Source organism: Piliocolobus tephrosceles, chromosome Y (genome assembly GCF_002776525.5).
Source record: "Piliocolobus tephrosceles isolate RC106 chromosome Y, ASM277652v3, whole genome shotgun sequence".
NCBI classification, from domain to species: Eukaryota; Metazoa; Chordata; class Mammalia; order Primates; family Cercopithecidae; genus Piliocolobus; species Piliocolobus tephrosceles.
Genome location: NC_045456.1, coordinates 13,596,233 through 13,611,469, shown reverse-complemented (window position 1 = coordinate 13,611,469; position 15,237 = coordinate 13,596,233). Strand labels below are relative to the sequence as shown.

General features: G+C 43.6%; 1 protein-coding gene across 1 annotated transcript in view; it reads left to right on the top strand.

The window, feature by feature from the left end:
* The window catches only part of CLCN4 (chloride voltage-gated channel 4), an 80,362-nt gene that overhangs the window by 34,870 nt on the left and 30,255 nt on the right, over positions 1 to 15,237 (top strand). The window contains exons 5-8 of the mRNA XM_023198728.1: positions 2,379 to 2,566; positions 5,435 to 5,557; positions 14,016 to 14,222; positions 14,353 to 14,433. Of these exons, the coding sequence (XP_023054496.1) occupies positions 2,379 to 2,566; positions 5,435 to 5,557; positions 14,016 to 14,222; positions 14,353 to 14,433 (599 nt within the window). The remainder of the gene's footprint in view (positions 1 to 2,378; positions 2,567 to 5,434; positions 5,558 to 14,015; positions 14,223 to 14,352; positions 14,434 to 15,237) is intronic.

Sequence of the window (15,237 nt, the reverse complement as noted above, 5' to 3'; positions counted from 1 at the left end):
TAGTGAGGGAAAGAGATGAAGCTGGAGAGATCTGAGGGGCCAGCTGTCAGGGTGGGTGACCTGTTGAGGATTTGGGTGTTCTCCCAAGAATAATGGGTAACCATGGCAGGGCTTTCCATAGGGGAGTGGCATGGGTCAGTCTGGCATTTGGAAAGCCTGTTGACCACAGTGTGGAGAAGCCATGAATGGGGCAGGACTGAGGCCAGAGACCAGAGAGGAGGCTCCTGCAGCAGTCCAGCCAGCAATGACTTCAACACGGTGATCTGAAAGACAGCCGGAGTGGGGATGGGGTAAGTGCAGTGATTCAAGAGAGATTTCAGAGGTGGAGCTGCTGGGATATGGGGATTGCCTGGAAGGGGGTTGCTTTCCCAGTTTTCTAGTTTGCACAGTAGTGTGCCTGGATGGTGGGTTCCTCTCCCAGCTGGGACAAAGCTGAGGCTGGGAGGAGGATGCTTCATTTCAGTGTTGGATGGCGGTGGGTTGAAGTGGAGATACCTAGTAGACTCAAGAAGGCAAATAGACTTGTGTTCTTCAACAATGCCCATTCATTGGCTTTGACTGCCTAGGGCTCCACTACAAAGATTTGGGAAGGTAAGTCCACAAGTGTGTGTCACGATTAGTGATGTCTGTCATGGGTGTGTCAAAAGAATTGTGAAGGGGAATCCAATAGAATGTGCTATTATTGATTGGTGATGTTTGCTGTGGGCATTGGAAGCTGACGGCTGGGCTATGTAGTGATTGGCTCCGTAATAGGCAGTGGGCTCTATGTGCTTGGTAAAGCATAGCTTGAGATGTACATTTTTACCTAATGGTAAATAGAAGGATGTGAATAAGGTTGCCAGGGTTGAGAGCATAGTGTAAAAAGAGAAAAGGGTTTAGGGTGAAGCTTTGAGGAAATGGCCTTTTAGAAGTTGGGTGGAGGAGTCAGAAAGATCCTAGGAGGCAGAACAAACCAGAGAGCGAGGAGGAAAGCAGGAGAGCATGATGTGGAAGCCAAGGGAAGAGGTGTTTCTAGAAGGGTGGAGTGGTCAGCAGAGTCAGATGATGCTGAGAGCTCTGGAACTGGGATCAGCAAACTTTTTCTGCAAGAGGCCAGAGAGCCAATATTTTCAGGTTTGTGGCCCATGTGGTTTCTGTCTCAGCTCTTCAGTTCTGCCACTGTAGCATGAAGGCAGCCACAGAATGCATGTAATTGAACGGTGTGGCTGTGCTTCAATAAAACTTTATTTACAAAAACAGGCTGTGGTCCAGATTTGGCCTGTGGGCTGTAGTTTGTGGATCCTGTTCTAGAGGAATGAGCTAAGGCCATTGCCTTAGCTGCCTGCATGGGAATCTCCTAATAGATTGAGGGGATGGACTGGGCCAAGGGAAGGAAAGAGATTGGATAGTGACTAGAGGGGAAAGTGGAACCAGGGAGGGTTTTTTTTTTTTTTTAATGTTTAAATGCTGATGGCAAGGAGAGGAAGAGGTTGAAGATACAGGAGAAAGAAAGGGGGAATGGGAAGAATGAGGCCCCAAGGAGGAAGGAGATGTAGAGCTGAGGTGGACGGCATCTGATGCAACACCAGGAGAAGAGAAGGGAGGGGTGAGCGCTGATGCCAGGTGTGGATGCTTTTGGTGAGGACGTGGATGCAGAACCAATCCTGTATTAACGATGCAGTGAAAAGGCTGAAAAATGAAGATGCTTGAAAGCATTCTCTGCTTTTGTGAGAGATGAGAATGCGTTATTCTGGAAAGAGACCCAAGGCCACCTTTTGTTATCCATTCAACTGCATGTTCCGTTTTCTCCCATTTCTATTGACTTTTAAAGTAGTTATTTAGTTTTATAGACTCTTAATTCTTTATAATTTAAATAATGTGGAGAGTTTTAATAAACAGGATTTTCCCGAGTTTGGTTCTCATTTGGTGGCAAAACCTTACTCATTCATGATGTGAGGCTGTCGTAGGTGTTATGAGTCCATTTTGTCTGAATTATCATGTTTCCCTGAGAAATATTAATGTGTGTGATTCTAGGATCCTGCCCCAGAAGCCACTGAGGGAGTTCTGTCTTTTACGGTATAAATACCCAATGTCAAAAACTTGGAAAGGGAAGAATTGCGGAAGTTGCTTGTGTCTCTCTGCTACCCAATTTAAGCTACTGAGCCCTTTGTTTTTCTCATTGGGCTTGTGCTGCCTTGCCCATACCATAAATGTTCAAGTGCTGCAAGGTTAATGAAAGAAGCTTCCTATGTAAGTGACAGCCCCGTTGCAAGTTTATTGCCTGCTCTGGAATCTCGGCCATCATTGCTGATGTGCCCCTGCCTGGCCACTGTGTTGCACCTGGTCTCATTCTTGTTGCATCATGGGGCGATTCCTCTTTGTGGCTCGTGTTCTTCCAGGCACCTTGGCTGGGGTCATCGATCTCGCCGTGGACTGGATGACGGACCTGAAGGAGGGGGTCTGCCTGTCTGCTTTCTGGTACAGCCATGAGCAGTGTTGCTGGACTTCTAACGAGACCACTTTTGAGGACAGAGACAAATGTCCCCTGTGGCAGAAATGGTCGGAGCTGCTGGTGAATCAGTCAGAGGTGGGTATTTGGGCAGGGTGCTGGCTGGGGACCCCTGCCATTCCACACGTGCTTGGGAATGCTGCTGGGAGATTTGTGAATGTCTGTGATTTCACCTTCAGGTGCCTGCTCTGAAGTTCGTGGCTTAACACTAGGATGACTGGCTTTTTCTAGCTCTAATGCTACCACTCAAACTTCACTTGTAAAACCCTTCCCCACTGTTTCATATGCACAATGCATATATATATATATATATATGCATTATATATTAAAGTATATATACTTCAAGCCTCATATTTGGCTTTATTTTGTTATATTTGGCTTATTTTTTCTTACTGAACGTGGTTTGCTGACCATGCTGAAGAAATAAGGTTGACTTGTATATCTTCTAATTGAGAAGAGCGTAGCTTTTTAAGTTATCCTTTAAAAAAAACAGCTTTAGTGAGAAATTCACAGTTCATATTGTTCACCCATTTAAAGTGTATGATTTAATGCTTGTAGTATATTCAGATTTGCAGCCATTACCACAATCTAATTTTAGAACATTTTCATCATCCTTTCCAAAACTCTGTCTCCATTAGCAGTCAGTCCCATGTCCCCCAACCTGCCAGCTCTGAGCAACCACTAATCTACCTTTTGTCTCTCTAGATTTGCCTCTTCTGGACGTTTCATGTAAATGAAATCGTACGATGTGTGGACTTTGTGTCTAGCTTCTTCCACCTAGCATCATGTTTCCAGGTTCCTTCCTATTGTAGCATGAACCATTACTTCATTCTTTTTTTATGGCCGAAGAATATTCTGTTGTATGAATGGACCACATTTTATTTATCCATTTGTTGGTTGCTTTTGCTTTTTGGCTATGATGAGTGATGTTGCTATGAACATTTCTGTACAGGTTTTTGTGAAGACATATGTTTCATTTCTCTCGAGTACATATCTGAGAGTGGAGTTGCTGGGTCAGATGGTTACTCTATGTTTAACCTTTGGAGCAGCTGTTTTCCAAAGTGACTGTTTTCCAAAGTGGCTGTACCATTTTACATTCCCACCAGCAGTGTATGAGACTTCCAATTTGTCCACCTTCCTGTCAACACTTGCTGTTATATGTTTTTGATTATAGCCATCCTAGTGGTTATGAAGTGGCATCTCATTGTGCTTTCAGTCATCTTCTCTTGCATTTTATGACCACATTATAAAGGATGTTCTGGGCCTTCTGTAAAGAGAATGCCCTAGGCACAGGAGATAATAGTGGTGAACCACAGACCCATAGCATTTAGTGCTTCGGATCTTTATTAAAATCTTAGTTCAGGAAAGAGTTAACTTCTAACCCATTTCAGTGGTTACCACCATGACTATGGGTTATTGAAGGATCAGAAAGCCATGTGAGGGGGAACCAGGTTGCCAAGCTTCACATTAGGGGTAATGTGAGGATCTCTCAAGCTAGAACTAATCTTGCTAGATACATGTAATCTATTTATGGATCTCCTCCCTTCCCCACTTTTTTTTTTTTTTTTTTGCCTGACTGACTTACCACAGCTGAAGACATTTGGAATGCACTTTGCCATTTTTACGAAACCTCTTTCTCAGTGGAATTGAAAATTAATTCCTTCAAATCTCAGAAGTAGACAGGGATCTTGAAATCTCACACGTTCTCAGTGCTCTCCATTACTTCCAAAAAGAAATACTCTACTTGGGTTGATGGGAGTGGGCAGACAGAATTGGCTGTGCGCCATATTTTTATTCTTCGCTCCTACTTGCAATGTGTGTTTTGGGGAAATACGGCCATCCATCTTTTCAACTGTTTTTAAGATTTATACTTTGATTCGAAGAATTACCTTTAGTAAGAGTGAGAGTTATTTTTAGCCTCCAAAAAATATATATTTAAGTGGGTGAAAGGTATTTCTTAGTCCGATTTCTCACCGCATAGGGTGTGAATAGATGTGCTTGTAAAGGCCAGAGTGGTCTCCTGGAACGTGTTTTTGCATTTAATAGGCACACATGTGGCTGTCCATGGCCTGACTTGTAGGTGACCTCTCTTTCCTGCCCCCCTTACTTAAGTAATCCAGATGGTGGCACGAAGCTGAGGCTTAGAGAGTGTGGTCTGTACCTAGCAGACCAGGCCCTTCATGCCTAGGACCCCAGACTGTGTGTTTGGTTCAGAAAACTTTCTCCATACATCAGATAATTTGGAATAAATTGTTCAATGAATTATTCTGAAAGTGATCATGTTTTTCTTCTCTGATAGTGCCTGTCAAATGTTGGTGTGCGTAGAACCTCCCGGAGGGCTTGTTGAAACACATTTATCTGGGCCCCAGCGGGCTGGTGTCTGGTTCAGCAGTTCTAGGGTGAGGCCTGAGAGTCTGCATGTCTCATAAGCTGCTGATGTGGCTGGACCACGGACCCCACCTTGAGTAGCAGTATTCTAAAATACAGGCCTGACCCGTATTCATTGGCAGTGCGGGTGCTTGCTGTGGTTGGGTGTGGCCTTAATGAAAGCTAAGAGAGACCAAGCTACCACAGACAAGAAAAAACTAATCTGCCAGGGTCTCGGAGGCAGGATTTTCCGCATCACACCTTTGATTAACTCTATGCAAGTGGTGATTAAAACTAAGCATCATCCACAGTTTCCATTACTGCTAAGCCTTCCCCCTGTAGAAGGCGCGTGTAAACAGCTCCCGGAGAAACACCTGCTGCTCTGTTTGTGTGTGCTGACTGTAGCAATAGCAACAGCTGATAAACCTACGCTGGCCTTTTGGTTTATACAGGATGGGGACCAAACCTGCCCAATCCCGTCAAAGCTCTTGTTGTGAAGACAGATGAGGAGGGGCTGAGTCTGTTGCTCAGGTCAGCTGTGGCTAATGTTTCCTTTTTTGTTTTGTGTCTGTTGTCTAGGGTGCCAGTGCTTACATTCTGAATTACTTAATGTACATCCTATGGGCGCTGCTGTTTGCATTTTTGGCTGTCTCCCTGGTGCGTGTATTTGCACCATATGCCTGTGGCTCTGGCATACCAGAGGTGAGTCCTGGCTGAATTTTTTTGTACCAATAATACGAATAGCAAATTCTTCTGTAGCACTGTCGTGCCAAGCACAGTTCCAAACACTTTACTTCTACTAACTCATTAAGCTTCACAATAAGACTATGAGATAAGTACTATTATTCTGCATTTGATAGTTGACGAAACTAAAGCACAGAAACTTGCCCCAGGTAACCAAGCTGGTAAGCTGTGAGTTGAACCCAGCGTTCTGACTTTAGGATTTATACACTATCTTCAAGATTTCTGTGCTGTTTCTTTTCAGATGACAAAAGCCTTGTCTTTGTAAACCAGGCATAACTCTTAAAGCCTGTGGAATCAGAGTTCATTAACCACACACATAAACGTGCTGTACTAACTCATCAGTGCGTCTGTGATGTAATGTGAGGGACAATAGTGGAGGTTTGTTGCTGTGAAAGTTCACTGATGATGAAACCTCTCTTGCCACATTTTGCTCTTCTGGTGGCAAGCTAATAGCAATCTTTTAAAAACCTGAATGCCGCCTTAGTACATGCACTGTGAACATACCCCCGTGAATTTAGAGTTTTTATAAATAGTTTTCAGCGCTTTCATGTAACCAAAGTATGAGGAAAGTGACCTCACTGATTAAGGGAGTGCCTGAGACCAAACTTGAAACCTATGAGGACCTAATGGGCAGAATCATGATAATTGAGCTGATTCCCAAAAAGCCCACATGGTGGAAATTTTAGCCAGAAGTTATTTTATTTTATTTTATTTTATTTTATTTTATTTTATTTATTTATTTTTTGAGACGGAGTCTCGTTTGTCGCCCAGGCTGGAGTGCAGTGGCCAGACTTCAGCTCACTGCAAGCTCCGCCTCCCGGGTTTACGCCATTCTCCTGCCTCAGCCTCCCGAGTAGCTGGGACTACAGGCGCCTGCCACCTCGCCCGGCTAGTTTTTTGTATTTTTTTGTAGAGACGGGGTTTCACCGTGTTAGCCAGGATGGTCTCGATCTCCTGACCTCGTGATCCGCCCGTCTCGGCCTCCCAAAGTGCTGGGATTACAGGCTTGAGCCACCACACCCGGCTTTTTTTTTTTTTTTTCCAGAAGTAATTTTAAAAGTTCTGGTATTATCGCTCTAATCCATGCAGTTCAGTTCTCCTTCGGGTTGATGCCTTAGCAATGCCCACAGGCAATGGGCTCAAGAGTTTGAAGATGCAGTTGTGGGCTGAGTATGGCAGTAAATCCACACCCTTTGGGAGGACCCTCCAGCCCTGACAGTGGTCCAGGCAGTTTGCAGAAAGAGCTGAAGTCCTGAAAAGACAGTCAGAGGCAAAATTCAACATGGTCTTGTTTCAGGAAAGATAGAAAAAAGAAGTCTTAATATGTCATGCTGAATTTTTGATGGTTGATATTAACATACTGCTTCAGGAACCTGAAAAATAAGCTGTGTTACCATCCTTTTTTCTCAGCGCAGCCAGTTCTGCTATAATGTGACATACACATTCCTAAAAATCTCCATGCCATGCAAAATCACACGACAGAAACCACAGGGCTTTCTGGGGAACATGAATTAGGGGCACGATACACAAAACTTCATCACTGACACATATGACAAAAAGAGGAACCTAGTAAAAACAGGAGCCCAGTTGTATACATTAAGTGGCTAAGAAATATGTAAATACCACAATAAATATGTCACTTCCTGCAAAGAACTTGAAGTTTGCTTGTGGAAGTGGGTGTCAGAAGGGCTGTGAATTATGCGTTGCTGTGAAAGGCATAAGGAAGGTTATCTATCTGAAATTGTAGGGGAAGTTGAGACAGCAGGCATAGATGGGCATGGCACCCTGGCATATGTGTGAACTGGTAGATGTTTGACTCATGTGTATTTTGTGTTTTCCTACATGACTGGGTGCAATTTTCTGCATTTATCTAGTACTTCTCCTGGAGGAAACGTGCATAAATAGACATAAAATTTGCACTATGCTCAAATTCCTCCCTAACATGAGTGGCATTGGAACAAATTTGCGTTTTCTTTTTCCTTTCCTTTTCTTTTCTTTTTCCTTTTTTTTTTTTTTTTTTTTTTTTTGAGACAAAGTCTCATTCTATTGCCCAGGCTAGAGTGCAGTGGCGCAGTCTTGGCTCAGTGCAACCTCCGTTTCCCAGGTTCAAGCGATTCTCATGCCTCAGCTCCCCCCAAGTAACTGGGGTTGCAGATGTGCACCACCATGCCTGGCTAATTTTTTTTTTGTCTTTTTTTAAGTAGAGATGGGGTTTCACCATGTTGGCCTAGCCTCATGTGATCCATCCACCTCGGCCTCCTAAAGTGTTGGGATTACAGGCATGAGCCGCCACTGCTGGCCTTCTTTATTGTTTTATTATTTTCTTATATAGAGGCGAGGTCTCACTCTATTGCCCGGGTTGGTCTCAAATTCCTGGGCCTAAGTGATCCTCCTGCCTCAGCCTCCTGTGGAGCTGGGACTGCAGGCGTGTGCCCCCCTGCCCAACTAATTTTTGTATTTTTTGTAGGGCTTTGCCATGTTGCCCAGGCTGGTCTTGAAATCCTGGGCTCAAGCAGTCCTCCTGCCTTGGCCTCCCAAAGTGCTAGGATTACAGTCGTGAGCCACAGTGCTTGAGGCAAATTTGCATTTTCCAACCAAGTGTCATAATAGAGTTGACTGTATTTTATTTGATGTCTAAAGCATCTCAGTTTGTGATCTCACTGCTCAACAGTAGCCATTTTTGACTCAAGCATTTTGCAAATAAGGAGATGGCCAGTGGGGAATTGGTGGAAAATAGAAGCAGTAAGAGGCATGCTGGGTAGTCCCATCTCTCCCTTCCAAGAACTGTAGATGTGTAGCTCAGCTGGTGTCCCTTATAGACAGGGAGTTCGAACATGAGTTCTATCTGTGAAGGGCTGGCTGGACTTTGTCATCGTCTAAATTGGGCATTTTATTGGTGATAGCTGAACTCAGAAGGAGTAAAATACTGAGCTGAGGATTTTTTTTTCTGTTTTCTTTCTTTCTTTTTTTTTTCTTTGAGACAAGGTCTCACTCTGTTGCCCAGGCTGGAGTGCAGTGGTGTGATCACAGCTCACTGCAGCTTTGAACTCCCAGGTTCAGGCAGCCCTCCTGCCTCAGCCTCCCGAGTAGCTGAGACTATAGGTGTGCATAATCATACCTGGCTAATTTTTGTACTTTTTATAAAGGTGGGGTTTTGCCATGTTGCCCAGACTGGTCTCAAACTCCTGGGCTTAAGTGATCTGCCTGCCTTGGCCTCCCAAAGTGCTGGGATTACAGGTGTGAGCCACTGTACCTAGCCTAGCGTTTGTTTCTTATGTGACAATAGTATCAGAGATACATAGACATGGATGAAATTAAAAAATGTGATGTTAAGTGAAAAAGCAAGTTTTACAAGGATAAAGTAGGATTGATAGAATGTCTATAAATAGCTAAAATGAAAAAACGTACGTTCTAAAATTATAGAGAAAGGGGAGAAATGGTAGGAAGTGGTGAGGGGAAGGAGGAAGGTTCCACTGGGGAGGCAAACACGAGGTAGCCACTCTTGTTTCTTAAACTTGGTAGTGGGCACATGGGTACTCATTTTATTAATATTCTTTTAACTCTATATAAGTGTGTGATGGATTCATTTCTCTGTTTCCTAAATAGTTCATAAAAATCTTTTAAAGAACTTTCAGGAACCAAATGGAGGTATGACTCAGCAGTAGCAAAGTCTTCCCTGTTACTGTAGTAGAGCTGGAAATTCTTAACCTAAGGATGGAGTATTTTTCCCAGTTCTCGAGGAGAGGGGCAGAGTAAAAAGTAAATGTAAATAAATAATTCATGGATAAAAAGAATCTCCTGCCAGTCAACACCCAACTAAATATGGAAACTGACTTCAATTGAGACATGAAGCTGTTCTTCATTCATTCTAGCAAAGATACCGACTGAGCTATTTGGAAAATATGTTTATCATTGTCTGAGGTGATCTGCTATAAGCTGCTATATGGCACGCTGTGTAAGAATGAACTTTGAATGTGATACACTTATGTACATTTTAAAAATTGCTTATCCTCTCTAGCATAGCATTTGCTTCCAAAACATTTTGATTACTTAGAGTGAAAAATTCTTTTGGAAGCATTTTTTAAAATGCAAATTTAGGCCAGGTACGGAGGCTCATGCCTGTAATCCCAGCTACTTGGGAGGCTGAGGTGGGAGGATTGCTTGGGGCCAGGAGTTTGAGGCTGCAGTAAACTATGATTGCACCACTGCACTGCAGCCCGGACAACAGAACAATACCTTGTTTCTAAAAAAGAAAAAAAGAAGCAAATTTACAGAAGGGCTTTTATTTTCCTATGTAATAAATGCTCTCCATAGAAGTTCTATAAAGCACATTTAAATGTGAATACTTGCCTGTAATTCCAGCACTTTGAGAGGCCAAGGTGGGAAGATTGCTTGAGCCCAGGAGTTCAAGACCAGCCTGGGCAATGTAGTGAGACCTCATTGCTACAAAAGTAAAAATAAGCAGCGGGGTGCGGTGGCTCACACCTGTAATCCCAGCACTTTGGGAGGCTGAGGTGGGAGGATCGCTTGAGGCCAGAAGTTTGAGACCAGCCTGGCCAACATGGCAAAACCCCTTCTCTACTAAAAGTACAAAAATTAGCTGGCGTCGTGGCACGTGCCTGTAATCCCAGCTACTCGGGAGGTTGAGGCATGAGAATTGCTTGAACCTGGGAGGTGGAGGTTGCAGTGAGCTGAGATCACACCACTGCACTCCAGTCTGGGTGACAGAGCAAGACCCTGCCTCAAAAAAAAAAAAAAAAAAAAGTGAATACTCAGCTTTTGTCGCACGTGGAACTTGGGTAAGCGTGTCCTCTTACTTCCTTTTGTCAGTAGAACCACTGTCATGTCAACTATATGAGAAATCATACCCTCTCAGAACTTACTCTGTGTTGATGTTTCAGTTTATTAAAAGACATAAAACAAACACTCTTACAAATATTTATTTATCGGAAAGGGTTCTGGTTTTCAGGTTAACACTGAAGGTTAACCAAATCACAAATCTGCTGCAGTACATCTCATTAAAGCCCTGCTTGCTTCAGTCTGTATGAATTCAATTTAAAGCAAGTGATTGGATTTTGCCATCAGCTGGGAATGAATTTATCTTCTTTAGTCCCTAATTTGATCATGAGAATTTTATAACATCATTTTAGAGAATTACAAAATACCTATTACATTGTTCAATTCACCACATGTCATGGCTGGCAAAGGCTCAGGTAATTTAGATGCTTGTAATTTTCTAAATGGTATTACGCTTTTAAACTATACCCTGGGGTCCAAATCCACATTAACTAACTGACAAAAAATTATAGATAATTTTATTTGAGGCAACACAAAAGGGCAGGATTGTGGCAGGCGTAATAAAACATCCTTTAAATAAAGGGATCTGAGATCCCAGAGCACGGGCTCAATTAAGCTAACTACCACTAGTTAAGGACGGGTGTAACCACCACTAGTTTGTCTGCCACGAGTTCAAGGCTAGTTCAGGAAACACCATCTGACTGTATAGCTAGAAGACCTCGCACATGTTCTGTAGGAAGGAGCTCGCTGAGTCCTTCGGGGCACATACACACTCTTAGATGAGCTCACTTCATGACCCGCCCCAAATCGCCCAAGGTGACATGATGCTCAGTAGAAGGACTTGGTGAAAGAACAAAGAGTGTTTCAGGGCTGTCCCTTAAATACTGTATTGAGAAATGAGGAATGTCTGTGCCGCTCTTTTCAGGAATCAAGCTGTGCTCTCCACCTGGGCTGCATTTTAGAGTCACCTACGGAGGCTGTAAAAATCCTCATACCCTGGATGCACCTCAGACCAATTATATCAAATCTCTGGGGTGAGAGCCAGTCTGCAGTGTTTTCTAATTCCCCAGGTGACTCTGATGAGTGCCAAGGTTGAGAATGACTGTAGTAGCTATTTGAGAAATTGATTACTTGGCAGAGCAATGTCCACGAGGAGGTGTTTTGAAGTTACATAAATAACAGTGACAAGAGATAACCTTGTCCCATTATGTATTACATAATGGGAAAACCAGAAATTGACCGCGGATTTCATTGACTGATTCACTTGGTGTCTAATTAATCTGTGATTACAGGTTTGTAAGTTGCTAACTCAGCAGTAAACATTCACTCCATTTCAGCCAATTGGAGGAGTGGTTGGAGGTAGAAAAATTGTTTGATCATTGATGATGCTTCTATATCTAAGAGAATACTATTTTGGCCGGGGAGAGGCCCTTGGTATATGAAGTTAATCACTGAGATAGGCACCCAGTTGAATTCTAAAAGCATTAGGCAAAGAAAGACTCAAGTGAACCTTTAGGAAGAAAGCCATTATTTGGTATTTACAAAATGCAGCAGGTCTGGAAATGGAGCAAGATAACACTCCCTATAGTCGAAGTCCTTTACAATAAAAGAGGGTAGGATTTGATAGAAGAGAAGGGGTCATGATGGATTCAAACATCTTTACATCCCCCAAACATGTGTTATTGGAATGTTGAGCATCTTCTTCTTTTTCTACCGTTGTATTAAGAATGTTTTCAAACACACAGAAAAGTTGAAAGAATTGGACAGTAAAAATTCATTAATTCATCACCTCCAGCAGGGGTTGGCAAACTTTTCCTATTAAAGAAAGAGAGTCAATATATTAGGCCTTGGAGGCCAAGGGGCAAGATGGAGCAACTATTCTCACCAGAAGGCTAGTAGTCTTTTTTTTTTTTTTTTTTTTTTTTTTTTTTTTTAACATACTACTTTTAAAAATGTTAAAACTATACTTAGCTCATGGATCATACAAAAATAGATAGTGGGCCAGATTTGGACCACAGGCTATAGTTTGTCAACCCCTGACCTAAAGTTCAACTGTCATTTTGCCCTTGTAGGGGCAAACACCTTTTTACGGGTTTGTGGCTGGGCCTGTGAATTAAATTGACATGTAAGACAGATCAACAGGAGAAAAGCATACACGTTTGTTTAATGAATTTTACATGACATAGGAACCTTCATAAGGAGTGAAGAACCAAATATGAAGTTAGGGTTGAATACTCATATGCTGAATTGGATGAGTAGTAATCTATGAAAGTGTGACAAGGCAGAGGAGCCTGGGCTAGGGGAGTTAGCTGGGTGAAGTGGCCAGGAGGATGAGGGTTAGTCTAACAAGGTTGGTTCATGCAGATTTCCCTCAGCCTCAATTTCCTGTCTTTGATGATAAGAATGATGCTTCCTTCTAGTATAGGGAGGGCATCTTTCACGTGGGAATTTCATCTCCTGTGTTTAAGAAACAGAATGGGCCAGGCGCGATGGCTCACGCCTGTAATCCCAGCGCTTTGGGAGGCCGAGGCAGGTGGATCACGAGGTCAGGAGATCAAGACCGTCCTGGCTAACACGGTGAAACCCCGTCTCTACTAAAAGTACAAAAAATTAGCTGGGCGTGATCGTGGGCACCTGTAGTCCCAGCTACTTAGGAGACTGAGACAGGAGAATGGCGTGAACCCAGGAGGCGGAGCTTGCAGTAAGCTGAGATTGCACCACTGCACTCCAGCCTGGGCAACAGTGCAAGACTCTGTCTCAAAAAAAGAAAAAGAAACAGAATGGTCAGGTGATCTTCTTGCTCCTGCTGTTTTTCAAGTGCCTTTAACCCAAAATAGTCAGTTTGCCAGAGTGGCATATTTAGGGGTAGCATATTCCTTTTTTTTTTTTTTTTTTTTGAGACAGGAACTTGCTCTGTCACCCAGGCTAGAGTGTAGTGGCACGATCACAGCTCTCTGCAGCCTTGACCTTCCGGGCTCAAGTGATTCTCCTACCTCAGCCTCCCAAGTAGCTAGGACTACAGGTGCATGCCATCATGCCAAGCTAATTTTATTTATTTTTTGCAGAGATGGGGTCTCTCTATGTTGCCCAGGCTGGTCTTGAACTCCTGGGCTCAAGCGATCCTCCCACCTCAGCCTCCCAAAGTGCTGGGATTACAGGTGTGAGCCACTGTGCCCGGCCTGGGGTAGCATATTCTTAACTACTGCACTCTCCTTGCCTTGTCACATAGTCAGCCAGCTCTGCATCTCTTAATCTAGGATATTTTTCAGAATCAGAAGTTAACAGTTAATATCAATAGGTATATGTCTCTTCTCAACATAACAGAAGGTAATGTGAACAGGATAAAATGCCATAAATCAAGCGAGACCTTGTTAATGATTTATTCAGTCCTCTTTAGGATCTTTTGGTACTCTAGGAATCCTTAAGATTTACCATGCATTGAATTTTTAATATTTCAGTTAATATAAAATTATAGTTAAATCAAAAATGAAAATAGCCTCTGTTCCATGCTATTGAGTGAATCTAAACTTTGAACATGTCTCTCAGAGGAAGTACAGCTCTTTTCCTAGCCATGGATTGAAGCAGTTCATTCCCTCTTGTTCTCCATCTTCTGTTTCAGATAAAGACCATTTTAAGCGGCTTTATCATCAGGGGCTACTTGGGGAAGTGGACCCTGCTAATCAAGACAGTCACGCTGGTGCTGGTAGTGTCCTCTGGTCTGAGCCTTGGGAAGGAAGGGCCGCTAGTGCACGTGGCTTGTTGCTGTGGCAACTTCTTCAGCAGCCTTTTCTCCAAGTACAGCAAGAATGAGGGCAAGAGGCGGGAGGTGAGCCGCTCAGCTTTCAGCTGCAGCGAAACTTTCTTCTCAAAGCCCCCTCCTGCTGTCTGACCTGCAGGTTTGCACGTTTGTTTTCATGGAAGGCCTTGAAGCTTATGTAGAACTATTTGTTTTGTAGGTGCTTTCAGCTGCAGCGGCTGCTGGAGTCTCTGTTGCCTTTGGTGCACCAATTGGAGGCGTGCTTTTCAGTCTAGAAGAGGTGAGAAATGGGCAGCTGAGAGAATTCGTGATTTTGAGCAGCAAGGCCCTTTGAGGGTTAGAATCAAAGAAATATTGGATAAGATTCCTGCAGTTAATTAAGGAGCCACAATTTCCACTGTTTGTTTTTTTTTTTGTTTGTGTTTATTTTCTCTTTTTTTGAGACTGAGTCTTGCTGTGTCGTCCAGGCTAGAGTGCAATGGTACGATATCGGCTCACTATAACCTCCACTTCCCGGGTTTAAGCAATTCTCCTGTCCCAGCCTCCTAACTGGGACTACAGGTGCACGCCACCACGCCTGGCTAATTTTCGTGTTTTTAGTGGAGATGGGGTTTCGCCATATTGGTCAGGCTGGTCTTGAACTCCTGACCTGAGGTGATCCACCCGCCTCAGCCTCCCAAAGTATTGGGATTACAGGCGTGACCCACCATACCCAGACACCACCATTAAATTCCTGTTTGCAAGTATTGTTTTAAAAATTGCCAACGTGATTTTTTTTTTTTTTAAGACTTATAATATTCTTGGCCGGGCACGGTGGCTCAAGCCTGTAATCCCAGCACTTTGGGAGGCCGAGACGGGCGGATCACGAGGTCAGGAGATCGAGACCATCCTGGCTAACATGGTGAAACCCCGTCTCTACTAAAAAATGCAAAAAACTAGCTGGGCGTGGTGGCGGGCGCCTGTAGTCCCAGCTACTCGGGAGGCTGAGGCAGGAGAATGGCGTAAACCCAGGAGGTGGAGTTTGTAGTGAGCCGAGATCCGGCCACTGCACTCCAGCCTGGGCAACAGAGCAAGATTCTGTCTC